This window comes from Carcharhinus amblyrhynchos, chromosome 5 (assembly GCF_965287045.1).
Source record: "Carcharhinus amblyrhynchos chromosome 5, sCarAmb.v2.hapA, whole genome shotgun sequence".
Taxonomy (NCBI): domain Eukaryota; kingdom Metazoa; phylum Chordata; class Chondrichthyes; order Carcharhiniformes; family Carcharhinidae; genus Carcharhinus; species Carcharhinus amblyrhynchos.
Window position 1 is genome coordinate 120,066,096 of NC_137328.1, and position 26,197 is coordinate 120,092,292.

Below are 26,197 nucleotides of genomic sequence, written 5' to 3' on the forward strand. Positions count from 1 at the left end.
CGCAGTGGATTGGTGTAGTAGCAAAGCACTTGACCAAGCAATTGTGCCACCAGAATAAATTGACCCAATGGACAATTTTCTATCAAGGCATTTGAATCATGTGACAACTTAAAAATTTTCCAAAATAGCTGCAAAGCAAACCACTGAAAGTAGGAATTAATCTAGCCACGCATGCAAAGGTTTTTAAAAATTGGTTGTAGCAATGTGTCAATGGGGATTACACAATCAGTAGCTCAGCCAAAGATCAAGTCGGTCTGTTCATAAGTAGTCAACAGATCCAAACATTTTCATGAGTGTTTCGCACTCAAATGGTTACGCTGTAATGTTGGGCAACTGTTCAAAGAATAAATAAAAACTAAGTGTTGAAACATTTTAGTTGGTCTGGCAGCCTCCATGGAGAGAGAAACAGAGTGCATGTTTCATGTTTAATATGACTCTTCCTACAATTGGAAGGAACATCATACTGCCCTCAAAACAAGACTGCAGGATTCCGTCCAGAGTGCTGGCTGGGGCACGACACCTGATGTGACCCCAGCGTCATAGCCTAGTGTTCTCATCCGATTCTGTGGCATTCATTGCTGCCACACTGGCACAACAACACACGCATACATAGGCACGCACATACATGTACAGATGCACGCAGATAGACACGCACACACATACACAATCCCACTCCATGAGGCGTCCCAAAGGCTTGCCCCGACACATCCATGACATATTTAAATGTATTTCAATGCATTCAAATTTATTCAAATGCATTTAAATGAAGTTTCTGCCCTGGAAGTAGAATCACCAGCGAGAGGCGAGGAAAATCGAAAAACGAGATCTCACCAGCGAGAATCTTGTTTTCCGATTCTCACGAGATTTTGTGTCCATGTCGCCTTTTGCACTCGCGGAAAATATGGGTGCAAAATTGCACCCATTAGCTCTTTCTCGCCACAGACGCTGCCAGAGCAGCTGAGTTTTTCCAGCAATTTTTATTTTTATTTCACGTCTTTTTCATCTACGTTGTTTGCTTTATACAATAGTACTGAACAGTTACGGGCAGTATGGTAGCACAATGGTTAGCACTGCTGCTTCACAGCTCCAGGGACCTGGGTTCAATTCCTGGCTTGGGTCACTGTCTGTGTGGAGTTTGCACATTCTCCTCGTGCCTGCGTGGATTTCCTCTGAGTGCTCCGGTTTCCCCCACTGTCCAAAGATGTGCAGGTTAGGTTGATTGGCCATGCTAAAAATTGCCCGTTAGTGTACTAACTTGTGTAGGCTAGAGGGATTAGCAGGTAAATATGTAGGGATATGGGGATAGGGCCTGGGTGGGATTGTGGTCAGTGCAGACTCAATGGGCAAATGACCTCTTTCTGCACTGTAGCATTTCTATGATTTCTATGAGTACAATGCCAGCTCTTTGAAACAGCTATTCTGAAAGGACAAGATTTTGGAGCTTTCCCTATTGCCCTGGAAACTTTCAACTCCAAGTAGACATCCAATACCCATTTGAATATCACTACTGAATCTGTTTCTAATACTATTTCATGAAGCGTATTTCTGATCATAACAGCTCACTGTGTAAAGAACACTCTAATCTCTCTTCCTGTTATGACATTAAAAGCTATAACGATAGGTGAAAATAGCTAGTATTAAAATAGTTAATGCACGGTTTGCAACAAAACTACATTGCTTTAATGTGGAATTGCCGGCATTGGACCAGGATAGGCACAGTTAGTAGTCTCACAATACCAGGTTAAAGTCCAACAGGTTTATTTGATAGCACAACCTTTCAGAACGCTGCTCCTTCATTAAGGCACTCACCTGATGAAGGAGCAGCATTCCGAAAGCTCGTGCTACCAAATAAACCTGTTGGGTTTTAACCTGGTGTTGTGAGACTACTTATATTCCTCTAAGGCACACAATGCCAACAAGAAAGTGATTCAACCATGGCTAACCAGAGAAGTTAAAGATGCTATTAGATTGAAGGAGGAGGCTTATTAGAAGGAGTATTGGAAGCATTTTAGAATTCAGCAAAGGAGAACTGAGTAATTGATAAAGAATGTGAAAGAAAATGGAATACGTAAACTGGTGAGGAACATGAAAACAGACTGTAAAAGCTTCTATGGGTATGTAAAAAGGAAAGTTAGTAAAGACAAATGTGGGCCCAGTACCAACAGAGACAGAAGAATTTATAATGGGGAATAAGGAAATGACAGGGAAACAAAATAACTGTTTTGTGTCTGTCTTCACAGGGGGGAGACATAAGATAGCCTCTGAAATACCGGAGACTCAAGAGACTAGCAAGATTGAGGTCCTGGAAGAAATTAGTATTCGTAAAAGAAGCAATGCCAGAGAAATTAATTGGACTGATGTTTACAACCTAGTGTTCAAAGAGGTGGCTACAGAGATAGTGGATGCATTTGTGGTCATCTTTCAAAATTCTATTGATTCTGGGGCAGTGCCTGCAGATTGGAAGATGGCAGATGCAACCCCACTTGAGGTGGGAGAAGAGGGAGAGAAAACAAGGAATCACAAATGTGTTAGCCTGACATCAGAAGGGAAAATGTTAGAATCTATTCTAAAGGAGATGATAACTGGGCACTTGGAAAATAATGGTAGAATTAGTCAGAATCAACATGGATCTATGAAAGGGAAATCATGTTTGACAAACGTGCTCACATTTTTTGAGGATCTTACTAGCAAATTATATAAGGGAAAACCAGTGTATGTGGTGTATTTGGATTTTCAGAAGCTTTCGATGAGGTCACACATTAGTAAGCAAAATTAGGGCACATGGGATTGGGTAATATGCTGATATGGATTGAGGACTGGTTAGTGGACAGAAAACCTTCAGTAGGAATAAAATGGTAATTAAAATAAGAGCAAAGTACAGCAGACGTGGGAACCTAAGACAAAAACAGAAAATACTGGAGAAGCTCAGCGTGTCTGGCAGCATCTGTGGAGAGTAAAAATGGAGTTAACATGGCGAGTCCATATGATTCCTCTTCAGCTCTGAACGCTCATATGAACTTGAAACATTGGGCACAATTTCTACCAGCAGGTCCACCCGAAGTTCGTACAATCCCGCCTGAAGCCAATGGAGAATGCCATTCTCCAATCCTCGCCCCCCCCGGAATTGGGGCGGGCGTGCCGGTAAAATTCTGGCCATCACCTTTCTCTCTGTTATAAAAGGAACATTCTCAGGTTGACTAGTGGGGTACCACAAGGTGCTTGGGCCACAGCCATTCACAACCAATGTCAATGATTAGATGAAGGGACCAAAAGTAAATTCTGATGACACAAAACTTGGTGGGAATGTGAATTGTGAGGTGGATGGCAAGAGGCTTCCAGAAGATTTAGATGGGCTAAATGAATGGGCAAGAACATGACAGGTGGAGTACAATGTGAATAGGTGCGAAGTTACCTAATTCTGTAGGAAAAACAAAAACAAAGAATATTTCTTAAATGGCAGGATATCAAGAAGCACTGTTGTCCAAAAGGATTTGGGTGTTCTTGATCATAAGTTACTGAAAGCTAACATGCATGTGCAATAAGCAATTAGGAATGCAAACGGAATTGTAACCTTTACTCCAAGAGATTGGAGTACAGGAGTCAGCAAGTCTTGCTGAAATTGTATAGAGCTTTGCTGAAACCACACCTGGAATACTGTGCACAGTTCATCTTTCCTTACCGAAAAGAGGATACACTGGCCATAGAGGGAGCTCAACAAAGGATCACCACACCAATCCCCGCGATGGCAGGACTGGCCTATGAGGAGCGATCGAGGAAATCGGGTCTGCATTCTTTTGAGTCTAGAAGAATGAGAAGTGACCTCATTGAAGTGTACAAGCTTTTTACATGGTTCAATAAGGTATTTGCAGGAAGGATGTTTCCTTAGTTACAGCAATTTGAACCTAGAGCAATGTCAGAATAAGGGCAGGCCATTTAGAAATGAAGTGAGAAGGAATTTTTTCAGTCAGAGGGTGGTAAATATTTAGAATTCCCTCTCCAGACAGCCATGAAGGTTCAGTCGGTGTGCACAAAGATATGGGGATATTGAAGATGGCTTTGAGGTAGATGATCAGGTCGAGGTTCCAAATGGCCGACTCTTGGTCCTATGAATTTGCTAATAGGAACAATGTGGTGGCACAATTACTAGGCCAAAATAACATCTTGAGAGAGAGGAAGAAAACCGTGAGGGCAAAAAAGTAATTAAGTATTGCTAAAATGAATTCTTACTGAAAGGAGCCAGTTAGTTCATCAAGGAGCTTGCACCCAAGATGCTACCAGCCTGGAAGTATCCTGCTAGCACCTTGGGTGCAAACTTGAGCCTGATGTAGAACACAAATGAAAACCACCTAAAAATCACGCAATTCACCATACTGGACTCTGAACTGATTTCACAGGGCACAGAAATCTCCATACACATCAAAATTGACCTCAATTTATTTTGTTGAAAAAGCCCTTGATCACAGTTCAGAAACATTTCATAAAATGCATGTCAGAAAAGTAATTTTTACACAATTAACTTTAATCTCAGTGCAATATGTCCTTCAAAACCCTAAATACTTTATACTCTAAATACAATACTTTATACTGTATACTAATACATGTGAGAATAATAAATCAAATCAAATGCCATTCAGAGCTCTGAAGGTGAAAGAAGAGAAACATTTATTGCCAGCACCACTACCAGTCCCCTTAATGAACCTCAAGATAGACAAGTAAAATAAATTGCTCTATTTATAAGGCAGATTTTTCTGTTCACATACCAGCATTTCTTTATGAGCTGCCCCAGAAAAAAAACTTCAAATCCAGTTTACTACAATTGAGTTATAAATAATTCAGAGGGTAAGTTAGCACTGGTCGTTTCAATTATCTACATAAATGCACTTCTTGAAAGATCTATTACCTGACTCATAATTAATTGATTGTTGGAAGCCATCAGCTTTCTCTGGTCTTCGAACTGAAACAATTCTACTTGACATGAAGCAATGCTACAATAAAATTTGCTGCCATGCAAGGAACAAAATATAGGTGATTCAACACTCGAAAAGGTTGCTGGAAAAATGTTTTAAGCTCTTAATTTTCATCATTTTTGATGGCTTTATGAATAAAAGCAGTAGCTAGGGTGGCACCGGGTAATACAATGGCAGGAGGTTCCAAGTTCCATTCTCTACACTTCATTTCTTTCCTGACCCAAGTTGCAGTGAGTGTGGTAATGCTGCGTAGCATCTTCCTGCTGGGTGAGGAAGGCACACGATAACAGAAAGATAAAAGGTAACCGTCGTACTTCCTCCAAAGTAAAAACTGAAAGAAGTGGTTACATTCACATTTCACTTCATATATTTAAGGCCAGGTTTTTTTTTAACCCTTTTGCATCTGAAGTCCCTGTCCCACTTTATAAAAATTTCATGGAGATCTTGAGTTTTTCTGTACATTGTAATCCAGAGAGCAGTACTCTAGAAACCCAGGATTATGTTCGGGGACCCGAGTTCGAACCCCACTATGGCAGATGTTGAAATTTGAATTCAATAAAAATCTGGAATTAAAAGTCTAATCATTGTCTATTGTCGTAAAAACTCATCTGGTTCACTAATGTCCTTTGGGGAAGGAAATCTGCCATCTTTACCTGGTCTGGCCTACATGCGTGACTCCAGATTCAAATCAATGTGTTTGGCTCTTAACTGCCCTGAAATGAAGAGCAATTAAGGATGGCCAAAAAGTGCTGGCCCAACCAGCGGCACCAACATCCCATAAATAAAAAATCTGACTCAGTGCTTACTCATTAATGTTACTGCTGAAAATCCAACTTTGCTCAAGTAGGTTGTAGTAAATGGAATCAACACTTTCTGTGCTGCAGAGCAAGCAGTATTTAGAGGAGAGCCCTTACAGTCTCCAAAAGCCAGGAGCCATCTGTCTGCCAAAACTGTCATCCCTTTGTGCACTGATTATTCAAACAGAACAGTCGGCTTTCAGAAGCACAGGGGTGTGTGTGAGATCAGCAACATTGGAAGAGAATGATAATAAATCAAGCATCCAGTCATAAAAGGCAACACAGTGGCATAGTAGTTAGCACTGCTACCTCACAGCCCCAGGGACCCAGGTTCAATTCCCAGCTTGGGTCACTGTCTGTGCGGAGTTGCACATTCTCCCCATGCTTGCGTGGGTTTCCTCCAGATGTTCTGGTCTCCCCCCACATTCCAAAGACACGCAGGTTAACTGGACTGGCCATGCTAAATTGTCCTTAGTGTTGGGGGATTTGCTATGGTAAGTGCATGGGGTTATAGGGATAGGCCCTGGGAAGGATTGTGGTTGGTGCAGACTCAATGGGTCAAATGGCCTCCTTCTGCACTATGATTCTAAAATAATACTTTATTGTTGGATCTAAAAACTTAAAAGTATTAAAATATTGTGAGGTTGTTTAGTTTTATTGTTGAGCTTTGAAAGTAAGTTGCTGGCTTGCGATAAAGACATGAGACATCAGGCAGGTCATTTGACTGCTCTGGTGTTGGCTGTGAAAGCTGCCAATCAGCAGTCAGTAACAGCTGAATGATCGAGGGGCAATGATCTAAGATAAGCCATGGACATTGGCGGTGATTGCCGTGAAGGCCGAGAACCCATGTTTAAGACTTCAATGTGGCGGCATCATCACATGTGGCAGCCAAATTACTCATGAACAGTTAATAAGATGAACGACCAATTTTATAGATATTGGTGAATGGAATTTTGGCTAGGAATCTGAAATGAAAAAGAACGGGGATTTCTATGAGTGTTAGGGAATCATTTGTGCCTACCTAATTAGAGGTTAGTGCCTTAATGTAGTGTTTCATCTGACAGCTAGCTTCAAACAACGCAACAAACTCTCACTGCATTTGTGTTGGTGATTGAAAGCTCACCTTCTTTTCCGAAGAGCTTGAAACTCTAATCTTTCTTCATAGCTGATCAATTTTACTCGAGGCACCAATATTAATGACTCTTCTTTCTCTCTCTCGAATACATCTGTATGTTGTTTTGTAGTTTGCTGAACATCATCAGACAGTAGCAGTTTAAAACACACAAACAGCACGCCCACCCTGAGTATTGTTCTGGGACAGGATACCAAAAGTAGAAAACTCTGGCATTGGAGGGAGTACACAAAAGAACATTTAAATCATATCAAATCAGCCATTGAGTTAAAATATAGAACTATGATTTAATATCGTGCAGAGAAGAATAAACAGGTGAAATGGTCCACTCAAAGAGATAATAGAACACAAGAACACAATTCAAGAAATAGAAGCAGAAGTAGGCCAAGTGGTTCTTCAAGCCTGCCCTGCCATTCAATACAAGCATGGCATAAGAACATAAGAAATAGGAGCAGGAGTAGGCCATCTAGCCCTTCAAGCCTGCCCCGCCATTCAATCAGGTCAGTTCCACTTTCTCCCCATAACCCTTAATTCCCTTGTCTATCAGAAATCTATCCACCCATGACTTAAATATATTCAGCGAGGTAGCCTCCACCACTTCAATGGGCAGAGAATTCCAGAGATTAGGCCATCTAGCCCTTCAAGCCTGCCCCGCCATTCAATCAGGTCAGTTCCACTTTCTCCCCATAACCCTTAATTCCCTTGTCTATCAGAAATCTATCCACCCATGACTTAAATATATTCAGCGAGGTAGCCTCCACCACTTCAATGGGCAGAGAATTCCAGAGATTCACCACCCTTTGTGTGAAGAAGTTCCTCCTCAACTCCATTCTAAACTGCCCCGCCCCTTATTTATAGGCTGTGCCCTCTAGTTCTGTTTTCCTTTCTAAGTGGAAAGAATCTCTCTACCTCTACCCTATCTAGCCCCTTCATTATCTTGTAAGTCTCTGTAAGATCCCCCCTCAGCCTTCTAAACTCTAACGAGTACAGGCCCAGTCTATTCAATCTCTCCTCATAAGCTAACCCCCTCATCTCTGGTATCAGCCTGGTGAACCTTCTCTGTACTCCCTCCAAGGCCAATATATCCTTTCACAAATAAGGGGACCAAAACTGCACACAGTACTCCAGTTGCGGCCTTACCAGTGCCTTGTACAAATGGCAAATTATGCTGCCTTCCACTTCCTTTCTGTGCCAACTCCCCATATTTTTCTATTCTTGGATGTATCAAATATTTATCCACCTCCACTTTAAATACATACAATGATCTAGTCTCCTCCAGCCCCTAGGACAGTGAATTCCAGAGATTCACCACCTTCTGCAAGAGGAAATTTTGACACACCTCAGTTTTAAGTGACCAGCCCTTAATCTTGCAGCTCTGTCCCCTTGTTCAAGACTCTCCACTTGTGAAAACATCTCACGATCTACCACGTCAAGCCCCCTCAGGATCTTATGGCCACGATTCTCCCATCCGGGCTGGGAGATTCTCACGTCAGCCGATTCATGGGGTTCGTGCATGCGTTCCTGTCCCAATAGCATCTCCCAGCATGGGATTTCCAGCGGTGTCAGCTCTGTGGGGAAGTCAGCAGGGAGGCATGCAAGTTATTTAAATAGTTATTTGAATCCCATTTAAATTAGATTAGAGGGCCTGGGACTGGAATCTCTGGCTCCTTAGTATCTCCTGCCCCGCCAGAGTGGTTCACTCCAGCAGGGATTACAGTAGCTCCACAGTTTCAGGGAACTGGCAACCTGACCCCAAGAGGGTCGGGTGACAGGGGAGTGCCCCCGGGTATTGGCACCCTAGTAGTGTCAGCCTTTGCCCCTTGGCACTGCCTAAGGGGCAAAGTGACAACATCCAGGGGGGCATGAAGCAGTGCAAGTGGTGGCCTATGGGGGAAGGACCTGGTAGGGTGATTGGTGGGGGTGGGGGTCCTGCTGCTATTCTGGGGTCAGGAAGGAGGGAGGCCAGCAATTGGGGCAGACTGGGAGTGAGGGGGTGGTTTTAGCCTGCTTTGTGGGGGGGAGGGGGTTGGCACAGCAGGGAGGTGATAACTGTTGGAATGATGCGGGGGCTGGAGAGATTTGAGGCTGGCCTAGGAATGGTCAGAGGGCCACTGATCGGCCCACGAGAGGGGCTTGGAGAGCTGGCAATGCGCGGATCGTGGGACTGGCCAGCAAACAGGAGTCCGGCATTGCAGCACCACTGTGCATGTGCCAATCTCACGGCTGACAAATGGCACATCCGCAGTGGCCTGCTCAGTGCTATCCCCTGTGGGGATAGGCTCCACTCACATCTTTATAATGATATACACACTAATGGCCTCTGCAGTGCACAGAGTGTGAATGATTCTTTTCTGAACTCCCACTGAAAAAAACCAGCATGTATTACTCCAGTTTTCATGCAAATTCAACACAGAATTATTTGGGAGAATTCCAGCCTATATGTTTGAATAAGGTAACCCCTCACTCTTCTGAATTCCAAGGAATACAGACCCAGACTATTTAGTCTCTCTTGATAGGACAACCGTCTCATCCTAGGAATTAGCCTGGTGAATCTCCGTTGGACTGCCTCCAAGGTTAATATCAAAAAACATTTTACAGGTAAGGGGAACCAAAACTATATGCGCTATTCCACGTGAGGCCTCACTAACATCCTGTTGAATTGCAACAAAACCTCCTTATTTTTAAACTCCAACCCTTTTGCAATAAAGTCCAAAATGCTGTTTGCCTTTTCAACTACTTGCTGGATCTAATTGCTAGCTTTTAGCGATTTGTGCACTGGAACACTTAGATCCCTCTGTGCTTCACTCACCTGCAGTTTCTCTCCATTTAGGTAATAATAATCTGCCTTTTGATTCCACCTACCAACGTGCATGACCTCACACTTCCCCACATTAAATTCCATTTGCCAGGCTTTCAGCCTGTCATCCAATCTATTTATGTCCTGTTTCAGAATATAATATCCTCATCACAACATGGCCTTCCACCTATCTTCGTATCATCAGCAAATGTGGAAACCTTACATTCTATTCCTTCCTTCAGGTCATTAATGTAAATTGTGAACAATTGCGGGCCAAGAAGAGATCCCTGCTGTACTCTATGTTATAATATAACCAATAGCAAAATGATGTGATGGTCAGCTGACCAGCTATAAATAGAAAGCAGATGGGGATTGTTGGGAGCTTCTGTGGCTCTGGGGCCTAAGTGTTGGTGTAATAAAGTTTCTTTATTAAATCTTTTTCTTTGATTTACTTTCTAAAGTTAGTTTTTTTATTGCTTGCAACTGAAGACCCCTTACTGCCGGATAAACCCGTCACTATTTACATCTTTGATGATGAGGGGATGATGTTAGAAATTTTTAACGGGGTGAAGGACATAATTTTCTTAAAGAGAAATAGGGGAGATGGTGCTGTAGTAGTAACCTTATTGGACTTGTAATCTTTGCAAGCATGGGTTCAAGTCCCACAGTGCACCAATGGAATTTAAATTAAATCTATAAAAATCAGGAATTTAAAGCTCGTCTCAGTTTTCTATCAGTACTTTTAGGGCAGCATGTTGGCTAGCACTGGTGCCTCACAGCGCTAGGGAACAGTGTTCAATTTCGGCTTTGGGTGACTGTGTAGAGTTTACACGTTCTCCCTGTGTCTGTGTGGGTTTCCTCTGGGTGCTCCAGTTTTCTCCCACAATCCAAAAATGTGCAGGTTAGGTGGATTGGCCATGTTAAATGTGTGGGTGTAACAGGGATAGGGTGGAGGGGAGGGCCTGGGTGGGATGCTCTTTTGGAGAGTCGGTACAGACTTAATGGGCCAGATGGCCTCTTTCAGCACTGTAAGGGATTCTATGGAATACTGAATCAGAGGTAAAATAGACTGTGACCTTTGGAATCAGCCCAATGAATGGAAATGATCATTTTCAGTTCAATTCCACACAGATACTGTGATCGGGATTTTCTGCTTTTGCATTCACCAGCCATCAATTTTATGTATCCTTTAATAGATGAAAAGAAATCACAGTGGAGTGATAGATATAAATCACTGCCACATTAATGTATAATTAATGAGGTGTTAATCAATAAATTTATTTTAATCTATGAAACTGCTACTCTATCCCAAAAACCTATTTTGTTTCTCTAACTGCAGTTCCGTACTTCTGTCATATAACTTTACCATAGAGTCATAGAGGTTTACAGCAGGAAACAGACCTTTCAGTCCAACTTGTCCATGCCACTCTTTTTTTAAACCCCTAAGCAAATCTCAATTTCCCTCATTTGGCCCATACCCCTCTATACCCATCTTACCCATGTTATTGTCTAAACACTTTTTAAAAGACGGGATTGTACCCACCTCTACTACTACCTCTGGCAGCTTGTTCCAGACACTCACCACCCGCCAACCACAGAAACCCAAACCACTCAGACAGGAGTTCCAGCTTAGGTTTCATTCCCCTCCCCACAGCAGCAACTCTGTTTCACAGATCTCAAACGTATACTTGATTCATTCTTCAATATCTTGCCAATTACAATATTTTACACTTCAATAAGTTTAATATTACAAAAACTATAATTGCTCATCAACAGCTTGAAGCTCTGCTAATCAGATGACGTGGTCAGAAATTACAGCCAGGAGGAAGGGACATGGATTCGGAGAAGATGTCAGGACAGAGAACAGAACAGGATGAAACTTGTATCAGAAGCAAAAGGTTGACAAAGGTAGCAATTCAGCCCAAAACAGCTTAATGAGAACGCTCTGAACAAGGTACAAGAGAGGAGAGCAAATCAAAGATAGAAGCAAGATACCCTCTCTGCATTTCCCTAGCCTTTAATCTCATAATTATTTTCCCAGTTTCCTTCCACCGATTCCTATCCTCCTCCTCCACACACTAACCTGTAATCCATCCCCTACATCCCAAGTCCAATATTTAACTGCACTCCACTCGAACATTTGGTCTCAACATATCTTATCAGTGATGGGAAATGTAGAGGGTGGACTTCCTGCCCTCAAACCAAGTGAGTACTTCTGCCTGCTATTGCAGGCATTTTACCAGTAGGCTCGTAAATCGTGCTTCCTAATCAGGGAGATGCCCCGATGGGAATGACCGTCCCTCCAGCAACCACCCCCTCCCCCAACCCACACAAGTGACTGCCATGTCTGGGTCCGGTGACTGAAGAACCCTTCTTGGTTGACTTCCAGACCCAGTGGCTCCTATTCCTAGTGGTGCTATTGATGCGGTTGATTGAGCCAGCAGCATTTATGGCCAGAACACCCTTTAAAAGGGACATGATCCCCAAAAGTAACTAACCTTCTTTGACAGGACAGTCAGGAAAATGCAGTCAGGGATCCTAAAACAGTTGCGGCAGGATTGTCCCCTGCTGAGTGCCGACAAAATTCCAGTCACAATTTGCTTGACAACTCAGTGTGACAGCTGTCTCAACTGTGGCACAAGTCCCCAAATTTATTGAGGAGAACTTTGCAGGGTTAACTGGCTTTTGTCATGTCTGGTGATTAAGTCCATGCCGGGTGATATGCCTTATTCTTATTAGAGTTTTTGCAATGGTTTGATAGAATTGAGTGCTTGCTAGGATATTTCAAAGGGCAGTTAAAAGGCAACTATATTGCTGTGGGTCTAGAGAGACATGTAAGCCACATCAGGGAAGGATGGCAGATTAAGAAAATCTTAAAAAACTGGGAAACCCTAAACGACATTTGTGAACCAGTTGGCTTTTAATGACAATCTGATAATTTCATGGTCACATGGCTGACTTTTTAATAGATTTGTAATTTTTTTCAAATTTTCAGCATTTGATGTTCTTCGTTACAAACAACTGTGGTGGACAATAACTTCACACTGCATCTTGTTTTTATAGAATATGTATATATGCACTATACTCATTGCTATTTCAGAATTTTAAAACTGGACCATGGCTTAACCCAGGTCTTAAAATGGCTGAACCTGTGCCTGTTTGTGAACCCAGAACAAAAGAAACACTTTGAAGTTTTGTGAAAACACATATCTCGTTATCTCTGAGGAGCCACTAATGATTGCTTGGAAAATGCGCACAGCTTAACGTCAAAGAGCCAGCTGCATTTGACAACCCAAGCTTGCCAGCAGGAGACAGGGGGAGACAAAAGACCTCTCAAGCATCCCTTTAAATTCATAATGGCTGGCACATTTGAGACGCAGACAAATTCCAGATGATGGGTACACATCCTTTGTTGAAGACTTGATGGAGAGGATGGTCATGTGACCTAGGCCTCTGGCTTGTGAAACAAGTAATACTATTTTGCTGAACAAAATAGTTCAGTCTGCTCTTTAACACCTGACCAGCAGCCACACAGAAAGCATAAGTCTATTTATTAGTGTCACAAGTAAGCTTACATTAACACTGCAATGAAATTACCCTTGTGAAAATCCCCTAGAAAGGAGCTCTGCCTAGGTTAAACACCTAGCTCCATCTACACGGCTTCTGTTGGAAATTCTGCATCATCTGCGTGTGTCATCGCATCTTGTGAGTCAGCAACATGATGGAAGTAAATTCTACAAACTTGGTTTTCAGCCAACTAGTCTCAGTAAACCCAATTGGACTTTGATCTGGACTCTGAGCCCAATATCTACTTTTACTGTGGTCTCCATACTGTAAACTTTTTTCTATCCGTCTCTTTATTGTCTGACTGTGGAGATGACGTTGCAAACCTGGTTGGAGACTTGGGTGGAAAAATGGCAGATGGAGTTTAATCAAGACAACTGTGAGGTAATGCATTTTGGAAGGTCTGAATCATGTAGGAATTATACAGTAAATGGTAGTTTTGACTGGCAGAGAGATCTGGGCGTACATGTCCACTGATCACTGAAAGCAGCAACACAAATGGATAAGGTAGTCAGGAAGGCATATGGCATGCTTGCCTTCATCAGTCAAGTCATTGACTATAAAACAGGATATTTAGAGTATTGCATACAATTTTGGCCACCACAATACCAGAAGGACGTGGATGCTTTGGAGAGGGTGCAGAAGAGGTTTACCAGGGTGTTGCCTGGACTGGAGGCTATTAACTATGAGGAGAGATTGGATATAGTCAGTTTGTTCTCACTGGAACAACAGAAGTTGAGGGGTGACAAAGGTTACAAGATTGAGTGGCATGGACAGAGTGGATAGTCAGAGGCTCTTTCCTAGATAGAAAAGTCAAGTGCAGAGGGACATAGGTTTAAGGTGCATGGGGAAAAGTTTAGAGGAGATGTGCGAGGCAAGTTTTTTTTAAGAGGGTGATGAATGTCTGGAACGTGCTGCCTGGGGAGGTGGTGGAAGCGGGTACGATAGCAGCATTTAAGGGGCAATTAGACGAAAATATGAACAGGATGGGAATGAAAGAATATGGACTCCCTAAGTGCATACAGTTTGAGTTTAGTTAGGATATCATGTTCGGCGCACACTTGGAGGGCTGAAGGGCCTGTTCCTGTGTTGTACTTTTCTTTGTTCTTTGTTCCTGTATTTAGAATGTGTGCCAATGAACTAATCATTTGAGTTAATCCTCTCTGAAATTTGCTGTGGGGTTATTAATAGAAATTTGAATCACTCAAAACCAAAGGTCTGGGGAAATACGCCATTAGTTATAAAGAGAGAAACAAGTTAAACCACCTTTCTCATTCATTTGATATGATTTGATTGAATATTGCCACATGTGTTAACATACAGTGAAAAGTATTGTTTCCTGCGCACTTATACAGTCAAAGCATGCCATTCATGGAGAAGGAAAGGAGAGAGTGCAGAATGTAGTGTTACAGTCATAGCTAGGGTATAGAGAAAGATCAACTTAATACAAGGTATTCATCTGTGGTGAAGGGAGAAATTAGTGCTGTTTAAATTAATCGCCTCTCCTGCCCTTAACACAACCTGCAGAATTGAACAACATAACAAAAGCAAAATGCTGCACATGCTGGAAATCTGAAATAAAGACAAAAATGCTGGAAAACTCAGCAGGTTTGGCAGCATCTCTGGAGCTGTGTTCACAGATTGAACACAAGTGTCTCAGATAGTTTTTAAAATCCATTTGCAGTATATGGACTAGTGCAATGGTAGCATTCCTTCCCCCTGGGCCAAAAGCTGTAGGTTCAAGTCTCACTCAAGGACATGATGGCTTCGGCAGGTACATTCATAACTGAGCCAAACAGGTTGGTTATCAGTCTGTAACTTCTTCCAATACGTCTTGATGGCAAGTGGTAAGAATGGGAGTGTTGGCTGATTAACCATACTGCCGACAGCAATGCAAACCACTGCAATAATTCACCAAGCATGGTCATGGACCAATTCAACTGAAGTCTATGGTCACCAATGCCCTTTGTGGGCATTGAAAGTGTCCAAGCATCAGATACCTGAAGGAAGAGGAGGAGTATGCAGGCCAACACAGAAGTTACCTACCTGCAAACCAACAGCATACAACCTCTTTCTGGTGTTTTTTAAAATCTAAAGTTACATATCCCATCTTATTGTTGACTAATAAAAGGCAAACAAATAAGTTTCTGGGAGCAACAACAGCATGCATTTGTATAGCACTTTTAATCTAGAGCCCAGATGTTTCACAGGAGGGTTATCAAAAAGAATCTGACACCATGTCATATTAAGGAGACACGCCGTGATAATCCAAATAACTAATGCACGAGTAGAATTGACCAAATTCCAGTTAACCAAAATTAAACAGCAGTTCCATTGAATCAATACATTGCCTATGCTTCAAACTCTTCGAACCTGAAGAGCATTTTGAGGCTTCCAAATCAACAAAATTTGTTTGAACAATGTCCTCAGAGTTGACAAAAGGTAGTCACCTCTTTAGTTCAAGCAAGTTTCTGTGTGACCTTTTTTGTTCATACATAATATAGAAGTACTTTAGAAAGATCTGCAGATGAAAACACGAAACAATACACTCTATTTCAATCCAAGATAATGGGAGTAAGGGTATGCATGTGAATCAGGTCTTGCCCAAGGCAAGGCATAAATAACAGCTCCCTTGTGCTTTCCAACATTTTAAAAGGACAGCAAGGCATGGATGTATTATGAATGAAAATTGCATTTAACCTACAATGCTTATTGGATGGGTTCAACACCTTTCCTCAACTCTTTAGCCTGTAAAGTTACAATCACAGGCAAACACACCATTACGAATATTTAGTTTTACTTTTATAAAAGCACTATGTATTATTAAAATAAATGGGGAATGACATCTCATGATTCTTATATGTTGAAGCTGCAAAAATCAACACTTGGCACATGGCAAAATAGGCAATTTGAACAACTACTTTCAAAAAATATTCTTCTGTATCTTAAGCACCAGCACTAGTTTCAAAGAATTAACATATCAATTGTTATTCCAAAAGGAAGCATTATAAACTCCACAGAGCAACAATGTACTTCTTGTACAACTGTACATGAACACAACTGCTGAGAAATTTGCAAAGAAAACAGCATTTGGTTTAATTGACAGATGTCTATTCTGTCATTACATTAACATTCAGCACATCCCAGAGGAAACCATTTCTGTAAAAAAAACTAGTGCCATCTTTGTGTACTTTCGAAAGAAAGAGATGAAACTTCTCTTTTAAAATGGTTGATGTTTTATTTGGTGAAGTGCAGAAAATACCTCCAAAGGCAATTCTTACAACATCAGCCAACAGCCTGTCCGTGGAAAATAATAAAACCAGACATCAATTTTTTTCCATTGTTAACAACGAACATGTTAGTGAACAGTGTAGAACATGTTAATAATTTGGAACAATTAAACAAGAAAATCTCCAGTTCTAACCATATTTCTCATAACATAAAACACTCCAGCCTCTCCAAAGGAAAGAATAGAGTCCTGAAGATATAGTTTGAATACTTGAACTCCTAATTTATGTTAATTATCAAACAGAAAATTTTCTCCATAAATTTCAACAAAGCCAGATATGCTAAAAAAACAAGATGCCAAGATCCGAACTTTAACAATGCATCATGCCTTGAGGCATACTAACCTATTTCAAATCACCACTTACTGCAAAACAAGGCCTGCGTCAGTTTTATCAGAGCCAGTTCCAAATTAACCCTGCACAAATCCGCAATATCAAGCTAAGAATGATGCTGCTTATGCGGCATTAACAAAAGAATTAACAGAAAGAGAAAAGCTGCACGGCTCGAGCAGGCACACCTTATACTGCAAATACGATTGGAGTTCTTAACCTCTGGACTGAAACCAAGCTTCACTGGTGTGAGAGAGGTGGGAGGGGAAGAGAGAAAGACTGAGCTACAGTGCGGAGATTAATATGTAACACTGGATTTCTTTGTGAAACCATTTTAGTCCACTACTTAAAATGCCTGGCATCGAATACAATTTAAAACAATAGCACATTAATAACATGAACAGGATTTTACATATCATAAGGAACCTTGATAGATATTGAAGTCACGGTGAAAATCCCTATCTAACATATTACATTTCACTGAGAGGTTTTGTTTAAGAAGAAAGTGTTGAAGAATTAAAGCAGCATCTGTGTCAGTTACAGCACAGATGGTGGCACTAACTGATCAGCGTGATCTGTTAGGACTAAACCATTCATGCAAACAAAATAAGAAAGCAAAGAAATGTGAAAATGATTCCCAACTGCAGAGTAAAAATAGCAAAGCCATAAAAATGGTGCAGTAAAACAGAAAAAAATCTTCCAGTCAAACGCTTCAAAATAAAGGGGGCATCACACACACTACCTGTCAAGTGCACTTTCCCACATTTACAAAAGGCTAATAATGATAAACAGCCTGGGAAATAGAACTCACCCCTTTTCTGCATCTCTTGCAAAGGAATGCAGTCTCTACCACCACCATCATAAGGTAAATAAGGGTCGGAAGGCATATCCATGCAATATCAAGAAGGAAGCAAGTCTGCTGCACTGAAAATCTTGTCACATTATCCTCTCAAACTGCAGAGCAGCAGAGCTGCCATGTTTGCTCAGGAAAACAGACTGTGTGCGTGTTCAGCCTTGTGCACGAGCCTGGGTCCTGTGATAGGCTGTGTAAGCAACAGGAAACTGATATAAGCAACAGGAAATTGCTCCTGTCATGTTGCTACTGGATACCTATTCACTGATCACAGAAGCTTAACAGCCAAGTAAATGCATCGTCAGCTAATGATTTTGAAGGTGACAGTTCTAATTTTGGCAGACTACCTTTTCCTAAATTTAGGAACACAACAAATGTTTGACTGTCAAAAGTTAAACTAATTATGAAATACACAGTAAAATTTTGTCTCTACCTTTGATTTCTTTATTGTCTTTCTTTATTTTTCTTCCCCCTCACCCTTTCGACCATTTTATCCCCCCTTTCCTTCCCATTGCTTCCCTTTTCCCCCCTTTTCTCAATTTTACCTCTCTCCCACCCATTCCCCCCCCTCCCCGCACATCTTCATCTGTCACAGCTTACCCTCTGATTTCAGCTTCTCTGCCGTTCAGCCATTCACACCTTTTATTCTCTCTATGGACTGCCCTTAGCAGTTTTCCCCTTGTTTCTGTGGCTGTGACTCATCTTTCATCCCCTCACCTTATAGTATAAATAGCTCCCACTTTCTCTGCCCTTTAGCTTTGACAAAGGGTCATCTGGACTCAAAACATCAGCTCTTTTCTCTCCTTACAGATGCTGCCAAGCCTGCTGAGATTTTCCAGTATTTTCTCTTTTGGTTTCAAAACTTAGTTTCGCTCTCATTTTCATTGTGGGTCCTTACTTATTTAAACTTACTGGACAGAGAAAAGGCGAGTGAGAGAAGAAACTAGATAAAGGAAATAAACAAACAAGAGTTTGAGGACGGGATGGAGAAAGAGAGACAAAGAAAGCCATTACATGCAATTTTATAGAAAAGTTATAGAATACCTAACATTCTTCAGTATTACAGAATTGTTAAGGCACCGAGGGGAGCTATTTAGTGCCTGCACCAGCTCGCTAAACAAGTATCATGACTCAGAGCCTTTCCCCTGCCATCTACCTTTCCTTGCACATTGTCTCTAACAGAAGACAGTACGTTAAAGTAGTTCATGGCCAGGGAGCAAAAAACAAATTACCGCAGACTGTGGTGAATAAGTCAACCATTGAAGCCTCAAAAAATCCTTCCAAAAAGAATGGAGGTCGACTTATATGCCATGTAAAAAATGTGAACAGCCAGGTGTTAGTGTGGATGGTCGCCATTTTGAAGCGTGAAAAAAAAACACTGCTAATTCAAATTAAAAATCAATGTGAAGCATTTTATTGAATTAATTCTGCAAGGATACCCTTAACTACATTCATTGTCTTCAGTGTTCGATGCAAAGGGTTCATGAAGCTCATTCTGTGTCACTTTGGCTGTAGCATCATGATAAGGATCTCCCTGGATTAGATTTAGTATTTTCAACGGGGCGGCATGGTAGCACAGGTTAGCACTGCAGGCCTCACAGAGCCGGGGACCTGGGTTCAATTTTGGCTGCAGGCCACTGTTTGTGTCAAGTTTGCATGGTTTCCCTGTAACTGTGTGGGTTTCCTTCAAGTGGTCTGTTTTCCTCACACACTTCAAAGATGTGTACGTTAGGTTGTTTGGCAATGGTAAATTGCCCTTCGAGTCAGGAGGATATGCAGGACAAACATGTGGGGCCTGGGAGGCTCAATGTCCTTCTGCACTGTAGGGAGTCGATGATTCTATGAGGCAGGCTAAGGCTTTCAAGTAAAAGCTTTACATAGAAACTAGAAGCAGGAGTAGGCCATTCAACCCTTTGAGCCTGCTCCGCCATTCATTTTGATCATCGAATTCAATATCCTGATCACCCACTTCCCCCCATATCAATATCCCTTGATCCCTTTAGCCCCAAGAGCTGTATCTAATTTCTTCTTGAAATCAGACAACATTTTGGTCTCAATTACATTCTGTGATATTGAATTCCACACATTCACCACCCTCTGGGTGAAGAAATTTCTCCTCACCTCAATTCTAAAAGGCTTACTTACTACTTATCCGCAAATGATGACCCCTAGTTCTGGACTCCCCTAATAATATTCAATAATAATTTTCAAACAGATAGTTGGATAAATGTTTGAAAGGGAAAATGTGCAGGGCTATGGGGAAAGATCAGAGTAAGGAAACGAATGTTAGAAAGTTATCACAAACACAATAGGTTGACAGGCCTCCTTCGCTGCTATAGTACTCTGACAGGTGATAGTGTACTTAGTACTATATTGGAAAATCATGCGGGAAATAGATTCATCAATCCAGAAAATGCTTAGGAAATCAGAAATACAAAAGGACTTGGGAGACATTGTTCAAGACTCTGTTATGGTTATCATGCAGGTTCAGTCGGCAGTTAGGAAGGCAAATGCAATGTTAGCATTCATGTCAAGAGGGTTAGAATACAAGAGCAGAGATGTACTTCTGAGGCAGTATAAGGCTTGGTCAGACCCCATTTGGATTATTGTGAGCAGTTTTGCAGCCATTTAAGGAAGGGTGTGCTGGCCTTGGAAAGGGTCTGGAGGAAGTTTGCAAGAATGGTCCCTGGAATGAAGAGCTTGACGTATGCAAAACAGTTGAGAACTCTGGGTCTGTACTCATTGGAGTTTAGAACAACAAGGGGGGGGGATCTTATTGAAACTTACAAGACACTGCGAGGCCTGGATTGAGTGGATGTGGAGAGGATGTTCCCACTGGTAGGAAAAACTAGAACCAGAGGGCACAACCTCAGGCTAAAGGGACAATCCTTTAAAACAGAGATAAGGAGGAATTTCTTCAGCCAAACAGTGGTGAATCTATAGATCTATTTGCTGCAGAAGGCTGTGGAGGCCAGATCATTGAGTTCCTTAAGACAGATAGATAGATTCTTGATTAATAAGGGGATCAGGGGTTATGGGGAAAAGGCAGGAGAATGGGGGAAAAAAAAAATCAGCCGAGATTGAATGGCAGAGCAGACTCGATGGGCTGATTGGCCTAATTCTGCTCGTATATCTTATGGTCTTTCAAATTTAACACTCTTAGATTCAACCCTATTCAATACATCTAAGTTCTAGAGCCAACAAGTAAAAATATATTCCATCATTGACAGAAATCTCACAACACCAGATTAAAGTTTAACAGGTTTATTTTGGAATCATGACCTTTTGGAGCGCTGCTCCTTCCACAGGTGAGGCACTCACCTGAGGAAGGGGCAGCGATCTGAAAGTTTGTGATTCCAAATGAACCTGTTGGACTTCAACCTGGTGTTGTGGGTCTTACTGTGCCCACCCCAGTACGATGCCGGCATCTCGACATCATGGCTTCCATCATTGTCGATTGCCTCACTTCTCTTACATCAACTCATACATAGCAGGACGTTAGAAAAAGGAACAGATGTCACGGTTAGATGAATGGGTGAAGACTGCAAGCCCCATCAGCGATGGCGTGTATCTGACTGCATTACAAAATACTGCATATTGTTAATACAGTGTAGAAGAGAGACCATGCAAGAGAAAATTAAAATTCCCTTTGCAGAAGGAAAGCTTGTACCAAATGCCATGAGAAACATCTGTGTCAATTTATCTTGAGAGCCAAGTTAAAAACCCCGATTGTGCTGGTGTGTTCCACAATAGCATCTCTCAGTGGAGGGATGGACCTTGAACAGTCAACACCAGGCAGAGCGCAGCCAAGGATTAAGACAGCAAGGAAGTGATTTAACCAATAGTTCACAGGGCAGACAAAAATAACTGCTTGAAAAACACAATAGCTTGGACCTGATTGAACCATCTGTGAATAACAAAAAAATGTTTCCGATTGCAGGGATGTTGCAAGACCTATTTTGATTTAATTTATTACTGTCACATATTTTAGCACACAGTGAAAAGTATTATTTCTTGCATGCTATACAGGCAAAACATGCTGTTCATAGAGAAGGAAAGGAGTGAGAGTGCAGAATGTCATAGCTAGGATGTTTCAGAAACATTGAACAAAAACAAAGGATAGAATTGGAGGGTATGCTGGGCACAGTTTACAAGAGTTTGCCTCGCTCCGGCGCCATCTTGGTTTGTCTGACCAAAGATAAGAGAACAAAGTGATACCAATGTCTGACTTCCTCAGTGCAAACCAGCTCCTTGATTGCATGCTAAATTTCAACTGACCCAGGTCAGAGAATATGCTGTGCAAAAATAATTGCTAATCTCAGGGTACATTTGAAGGGCACGTCAAGTAAAATAAACAAAACATTCAGACAATTTGCCCATTCAGCTCATGTTGCCCATTGTGCCAGTGCATACCACCTGTGAAAATATTCCTTGTAACTTTCCTCCACATTTTCAATTCACGATACTGAGTCTATATCCTCTTAGCACCAATTCACTAACCAATGGCATTAATCTTTCACTTTTTCCTCTCAACGCCTTCAGAACTTGGAAGACTTATATTGGGCTACAATCCTTCACCCATCTTAGAGATTTATAAAATTCTAACAGGACTAGTCAGGGTAGATGCAGTGAGGAATTTCCCAATGGCGGGAGAATCCAGAACCGGGGCCACAGTCTGAGGATTCAGGGTGGACCATTTAGGACAGAGGTGAGGAAATATTTCTTCACCCAAAGAGGGGTGAGCCTGTGGAATTCATTACCACAGGAAGTAGTTGGTGCCAAAGCATTGAAGGTATTCGAGAGGCAGCTGGACATAGCACTTAGGGTGAATGGGATCAAAGATTATGCAGAGAAAGCAGAATTAGGCTATCGAGCTGGATGATCAGCCATGATCATGATAAATGGCAGAGCAGGCTTGAAGGGCCGAATGACCTCCTCCTGCTCCTATCTTCTATGTTTCTGTCTCCTAACTTTCTCTGCTATAACTAATATTCTGTTGAGTCTTTATTCTGTATGTCACACATGTCTCATAAATACAAAGTAACTCCTGGTTTTATCGTCAACAACTAATAACTCAAACCTTTTTTGGTCCTTTCCACTTATATTCCCATCACGAAAGAGCAATGTACCATTTCCTATATTATGACTACACTTGAAAAGTACATCATTGACTCTGAAGTACTTTAGAACATCCCATGGTTTTTCTCTTCATTCTTTGATGGGATGTGGACGTCACTGGCAATGCAGCATTTGTTGCCCATCCCTAATTGTCCTTGAACGGAATAACTTGCCAGAGTGCAGTTAAGACTGGCATGTCGGCCAGACTAGGTAAGGATGGCAGATTTCCTTCCCCGAATGACATTAGTCAACAAGATATGTTTTTATGACAATCGATGATAGTTTCATGGTAACTATTATCTTTATATTCCTGACTAGCTTTCTATTCCAGAATTATTATTCAGATTCCACTAGCTGCCGTGCTGGGATTTGAACCTGTGGGTCCCTGGATTATTGTTCTAGCAACATTACCACTCCACCTTCAGCAATCCTGGGGTTGTGAAAGACACTACAGAAATAAAAGTTCTTTCTCTCTTTGCATGTACTCCTCTAAATTGATCTACTCCATTATTTAATATTGCTCCTTAGAAATCGTTCGCCGGACACAGGTGCAGTTGTGATGACACCATTTTATCTACATACTCTGACTTAATTAGAAAACACCTTCTTTACAAGCACACAATTCAGAGGAATGTATTTCTTATGTACATTTGCGTAACAAATATAACTGCAACTATTCAGAAATCAGTTAAAGCAACGTGCAGACAACAACATGCACTGTTTTTGGTCTTAACCGTTCACCAACAAACGCATAAAAAATAGATTTTACTTGTATTCCTTGTGCCACTGGGCATTGAGTTTAAATATCCAATGACACTGTCTGTTACTCATTTTTAATTTGCTGATCAGAATTACTGACCAGGGGCACAGTGGTCAGCACTGTTGCCTCACAGCACCAGGGTTTAATTCTGAGCTCAGTCACTGTCTGTGTGAAGGTTGCACATTTTCCCAGTGTCTACGTGGGCCTCCTCCCACAGTCCAAAGATGTGCCGGTTAAGTAGATTGACCACACTAAATTGACCCTAGTGTTGGGATTGGCAGGGTAAATATGTGGGACTATGAGAATAGGGCCTGGGTGGATTGGAGTCGGTGCAGACCCAATGGGCCAAGTGGCCTCCTTCTGCACCGAAGGAATTCTATGATTTAACGAGAATTGCAAGTTGCCAAATATGCTTTGTAAAGCATAACAATGTGGGTGTATTTAAATATTGATATGTACATAAGGGTACTTTTGCTAAAATCAAAAGGAAAGTACATCATGGCACACAGAATGTTCATGTTAGAGACAGAATCATAGCAGAATTATAGAATCCCGATAGTGAAGAAAAAGACCATTCGGCTGATCGAGTCTGCACTGACACTCTCTGACAGAGTACCTTACCCAGGCCCTTTCCCCCATCCTGTCCTCGTAACCCCACACATATACCATGGCTTAGCCACCTAACCTACACATCTTGGGATACTAAGGAGCAATTTAGCATGGCCAATCCACCTAACCTGCACATCATCCGGTAGAGATGGTGAGGGACTTCCCTGGTGCATTCTGGGAGAAGTCGGACCAGCAACATCTACGAAGTGAGAAGCGGAAGATCTGGTGTCAAGGAGCAGTAAGCCCAAAAAACTACACCAGTGTTTTCCTCTCTCCTTCCTCCTCTAGCCAAAGAAAAGGTAAAAGTGAAGGTAAGAGTTTTATAAATTTTCTTAAATAATTTAGTTGGTGCTGGAAATGTCGGTCACTGGGGTTAAGTGCTGCACTTGTGAGATGTGGATAGCCGTGACACTTCCAGCATCTCGGACGACTACATCTGCAAGAAGTATACCCAATTGCAGCTCCTTACAGACCACATGGATAGGCTGGAGCAGCAGCTGGATGCACTTAGGAGCATGAAGATGGCAGAAAGCATCATAGATAGGAGCTTCAGAGACATGATCACATCCAAGATGCAGGCAGATAGACGGGTGACCGCGAGAAGGGCCAGGCAGTCAGTGCAGGAATCCCCTGTGGTCGTCCCCCTCTCTAACAAGTATACCATTTTGGATACTGTTGGGGGGGAACGGCCTATCAGGTGATAACAGCAACAGCAGCAGTGAGGGCAGTGGCACTACAGCTGGCTCTGTTGTTAAGCAGGCAGGGACAAAGAGCACTAGAGGAATAGTCATAGAGGAGTTAGGAGTGCAGATAGGTGCTTCTGTGGACGTGAAGGAGGCTCCAGGGTGGGATGTTGCCTCCCTGGTGTCAGGATCCAGCATGTCTCTGAACAGGCAGAAAGCATTCTGAAGAGAGAGGGTGAGCAGCCAGAGGTTGCGATACATATTGGTACTAAGGACATAGGTAGGAAGAGTGATGAGATACTGCATCAGCAGTTTAGGGAATTAGGGAGAAAGTTAAAAAGCAGTACCTCTAGAGTTGTAATCTCAGGATTATTCCCTGTGCCTCGTGCTAGTGAGGCTAGAAATGGGAAAATGGTACAGCTCAACACTTGGCTAAATAGCTGGTATAGGAGGGAGGGTTTCAGATATCTGGACCATTGGGATCTCTTCCGGGGCAGGTGGAACCTGGACAAAAAGGACGGGTTGCATCTAAACTGGGAGGGCATAAATAGGTTGGGAGGTTTGCCAGCGTCACACAGGAGGATTTCAAATAGTTTGGCAGTTAATGGGAACCAAAGCAAAGACGAATTAGCTGAAGGGGAACCAGGCAGTAGGGCCAGGAAGACTCAGAGAAATAACAAGCAGGATGTGGTTGCTGATCGAAGAGGGTCTGGTGGACTGAAGTGCATTTATTTCAATGCAAGAAGTGTAACAGGTAAGGCAGATGAATTTAGAGCTTGGATTAGTACTTGGAACTACGATGTTGTTGCTATTATGGAAGCTTGATTCGGGGAAGAACAAGATTGGCAGCTTAACGTTTCAGGATACAGATGTTTCAGGTGGGATAGAGGGGGATGTAAAAGGGGTGGGAGAATTGCACTACTGGTTAGGGAGAATATCACAACTGTACTGTGGAAGAGTACCTTGGAGGGCTCATTCAGCAAGGCAATATAGGTAGAGCTCAGGAATAGGAAGGGGGTTTACTATAGGCCCCCCAACAGTCACAGGGGATGGAGGAACAGATATGCAGGCAGATTTTGGCAAGATATAAAAGTAACAGAATTGTTGTAGTGGGAGATTTTAACTTCTCCTGTATTGACTGGGACTCACTTAGTGCTAGGGGCATGGATGGGGAAGAGTTTGTAAGGAGAATCCAGGAGGGCTTCTTGAAATAATATATAGATAGTCCAACTAGGGAAGAGGCCATACTGGACCTGGTATTGGGGAATGAGCCCGGCCAGATGGTTGATGTTTCAGTAGG

General features: G+C 42.1%; 1 protein-coding gene across 7 annotated transcripts in view; it reads right to left on the bottom strand.

The window, feature by feature from the left end:
• Positions 1–26,197, bottom strand: part of clcn3 (chloride channel 3) — a 156,133-nt gene that overhangs the window by 91,874 nt on the left and 38,062 nt on the right. For 2 of the 7 annotated variants that reach the window (XM_080189481.1, XM_080189477.1), the window contains exon 1: positions 17,686–17,917. The exons of 3 other annotated variants lie outside the window; for them this stretch is intronic. In XM_080189481.1, coding sequence (XP_080045607.1) covers positions 17,686–17,767 — 82 coding nt within the window. In that variant the 5' untranslated portion in view covers positions 17,768–17,917. Of the gene's footprint in view, positions 1–6,887; positions 7,050–16,889; positions 16,988–17,685; positions 17,918–26,197 lie in introns of those variants that run through there. 2 more of the 7 variants (XM_080189480.1, XM_080189479.1) reach the window with 2 other exon arrangements.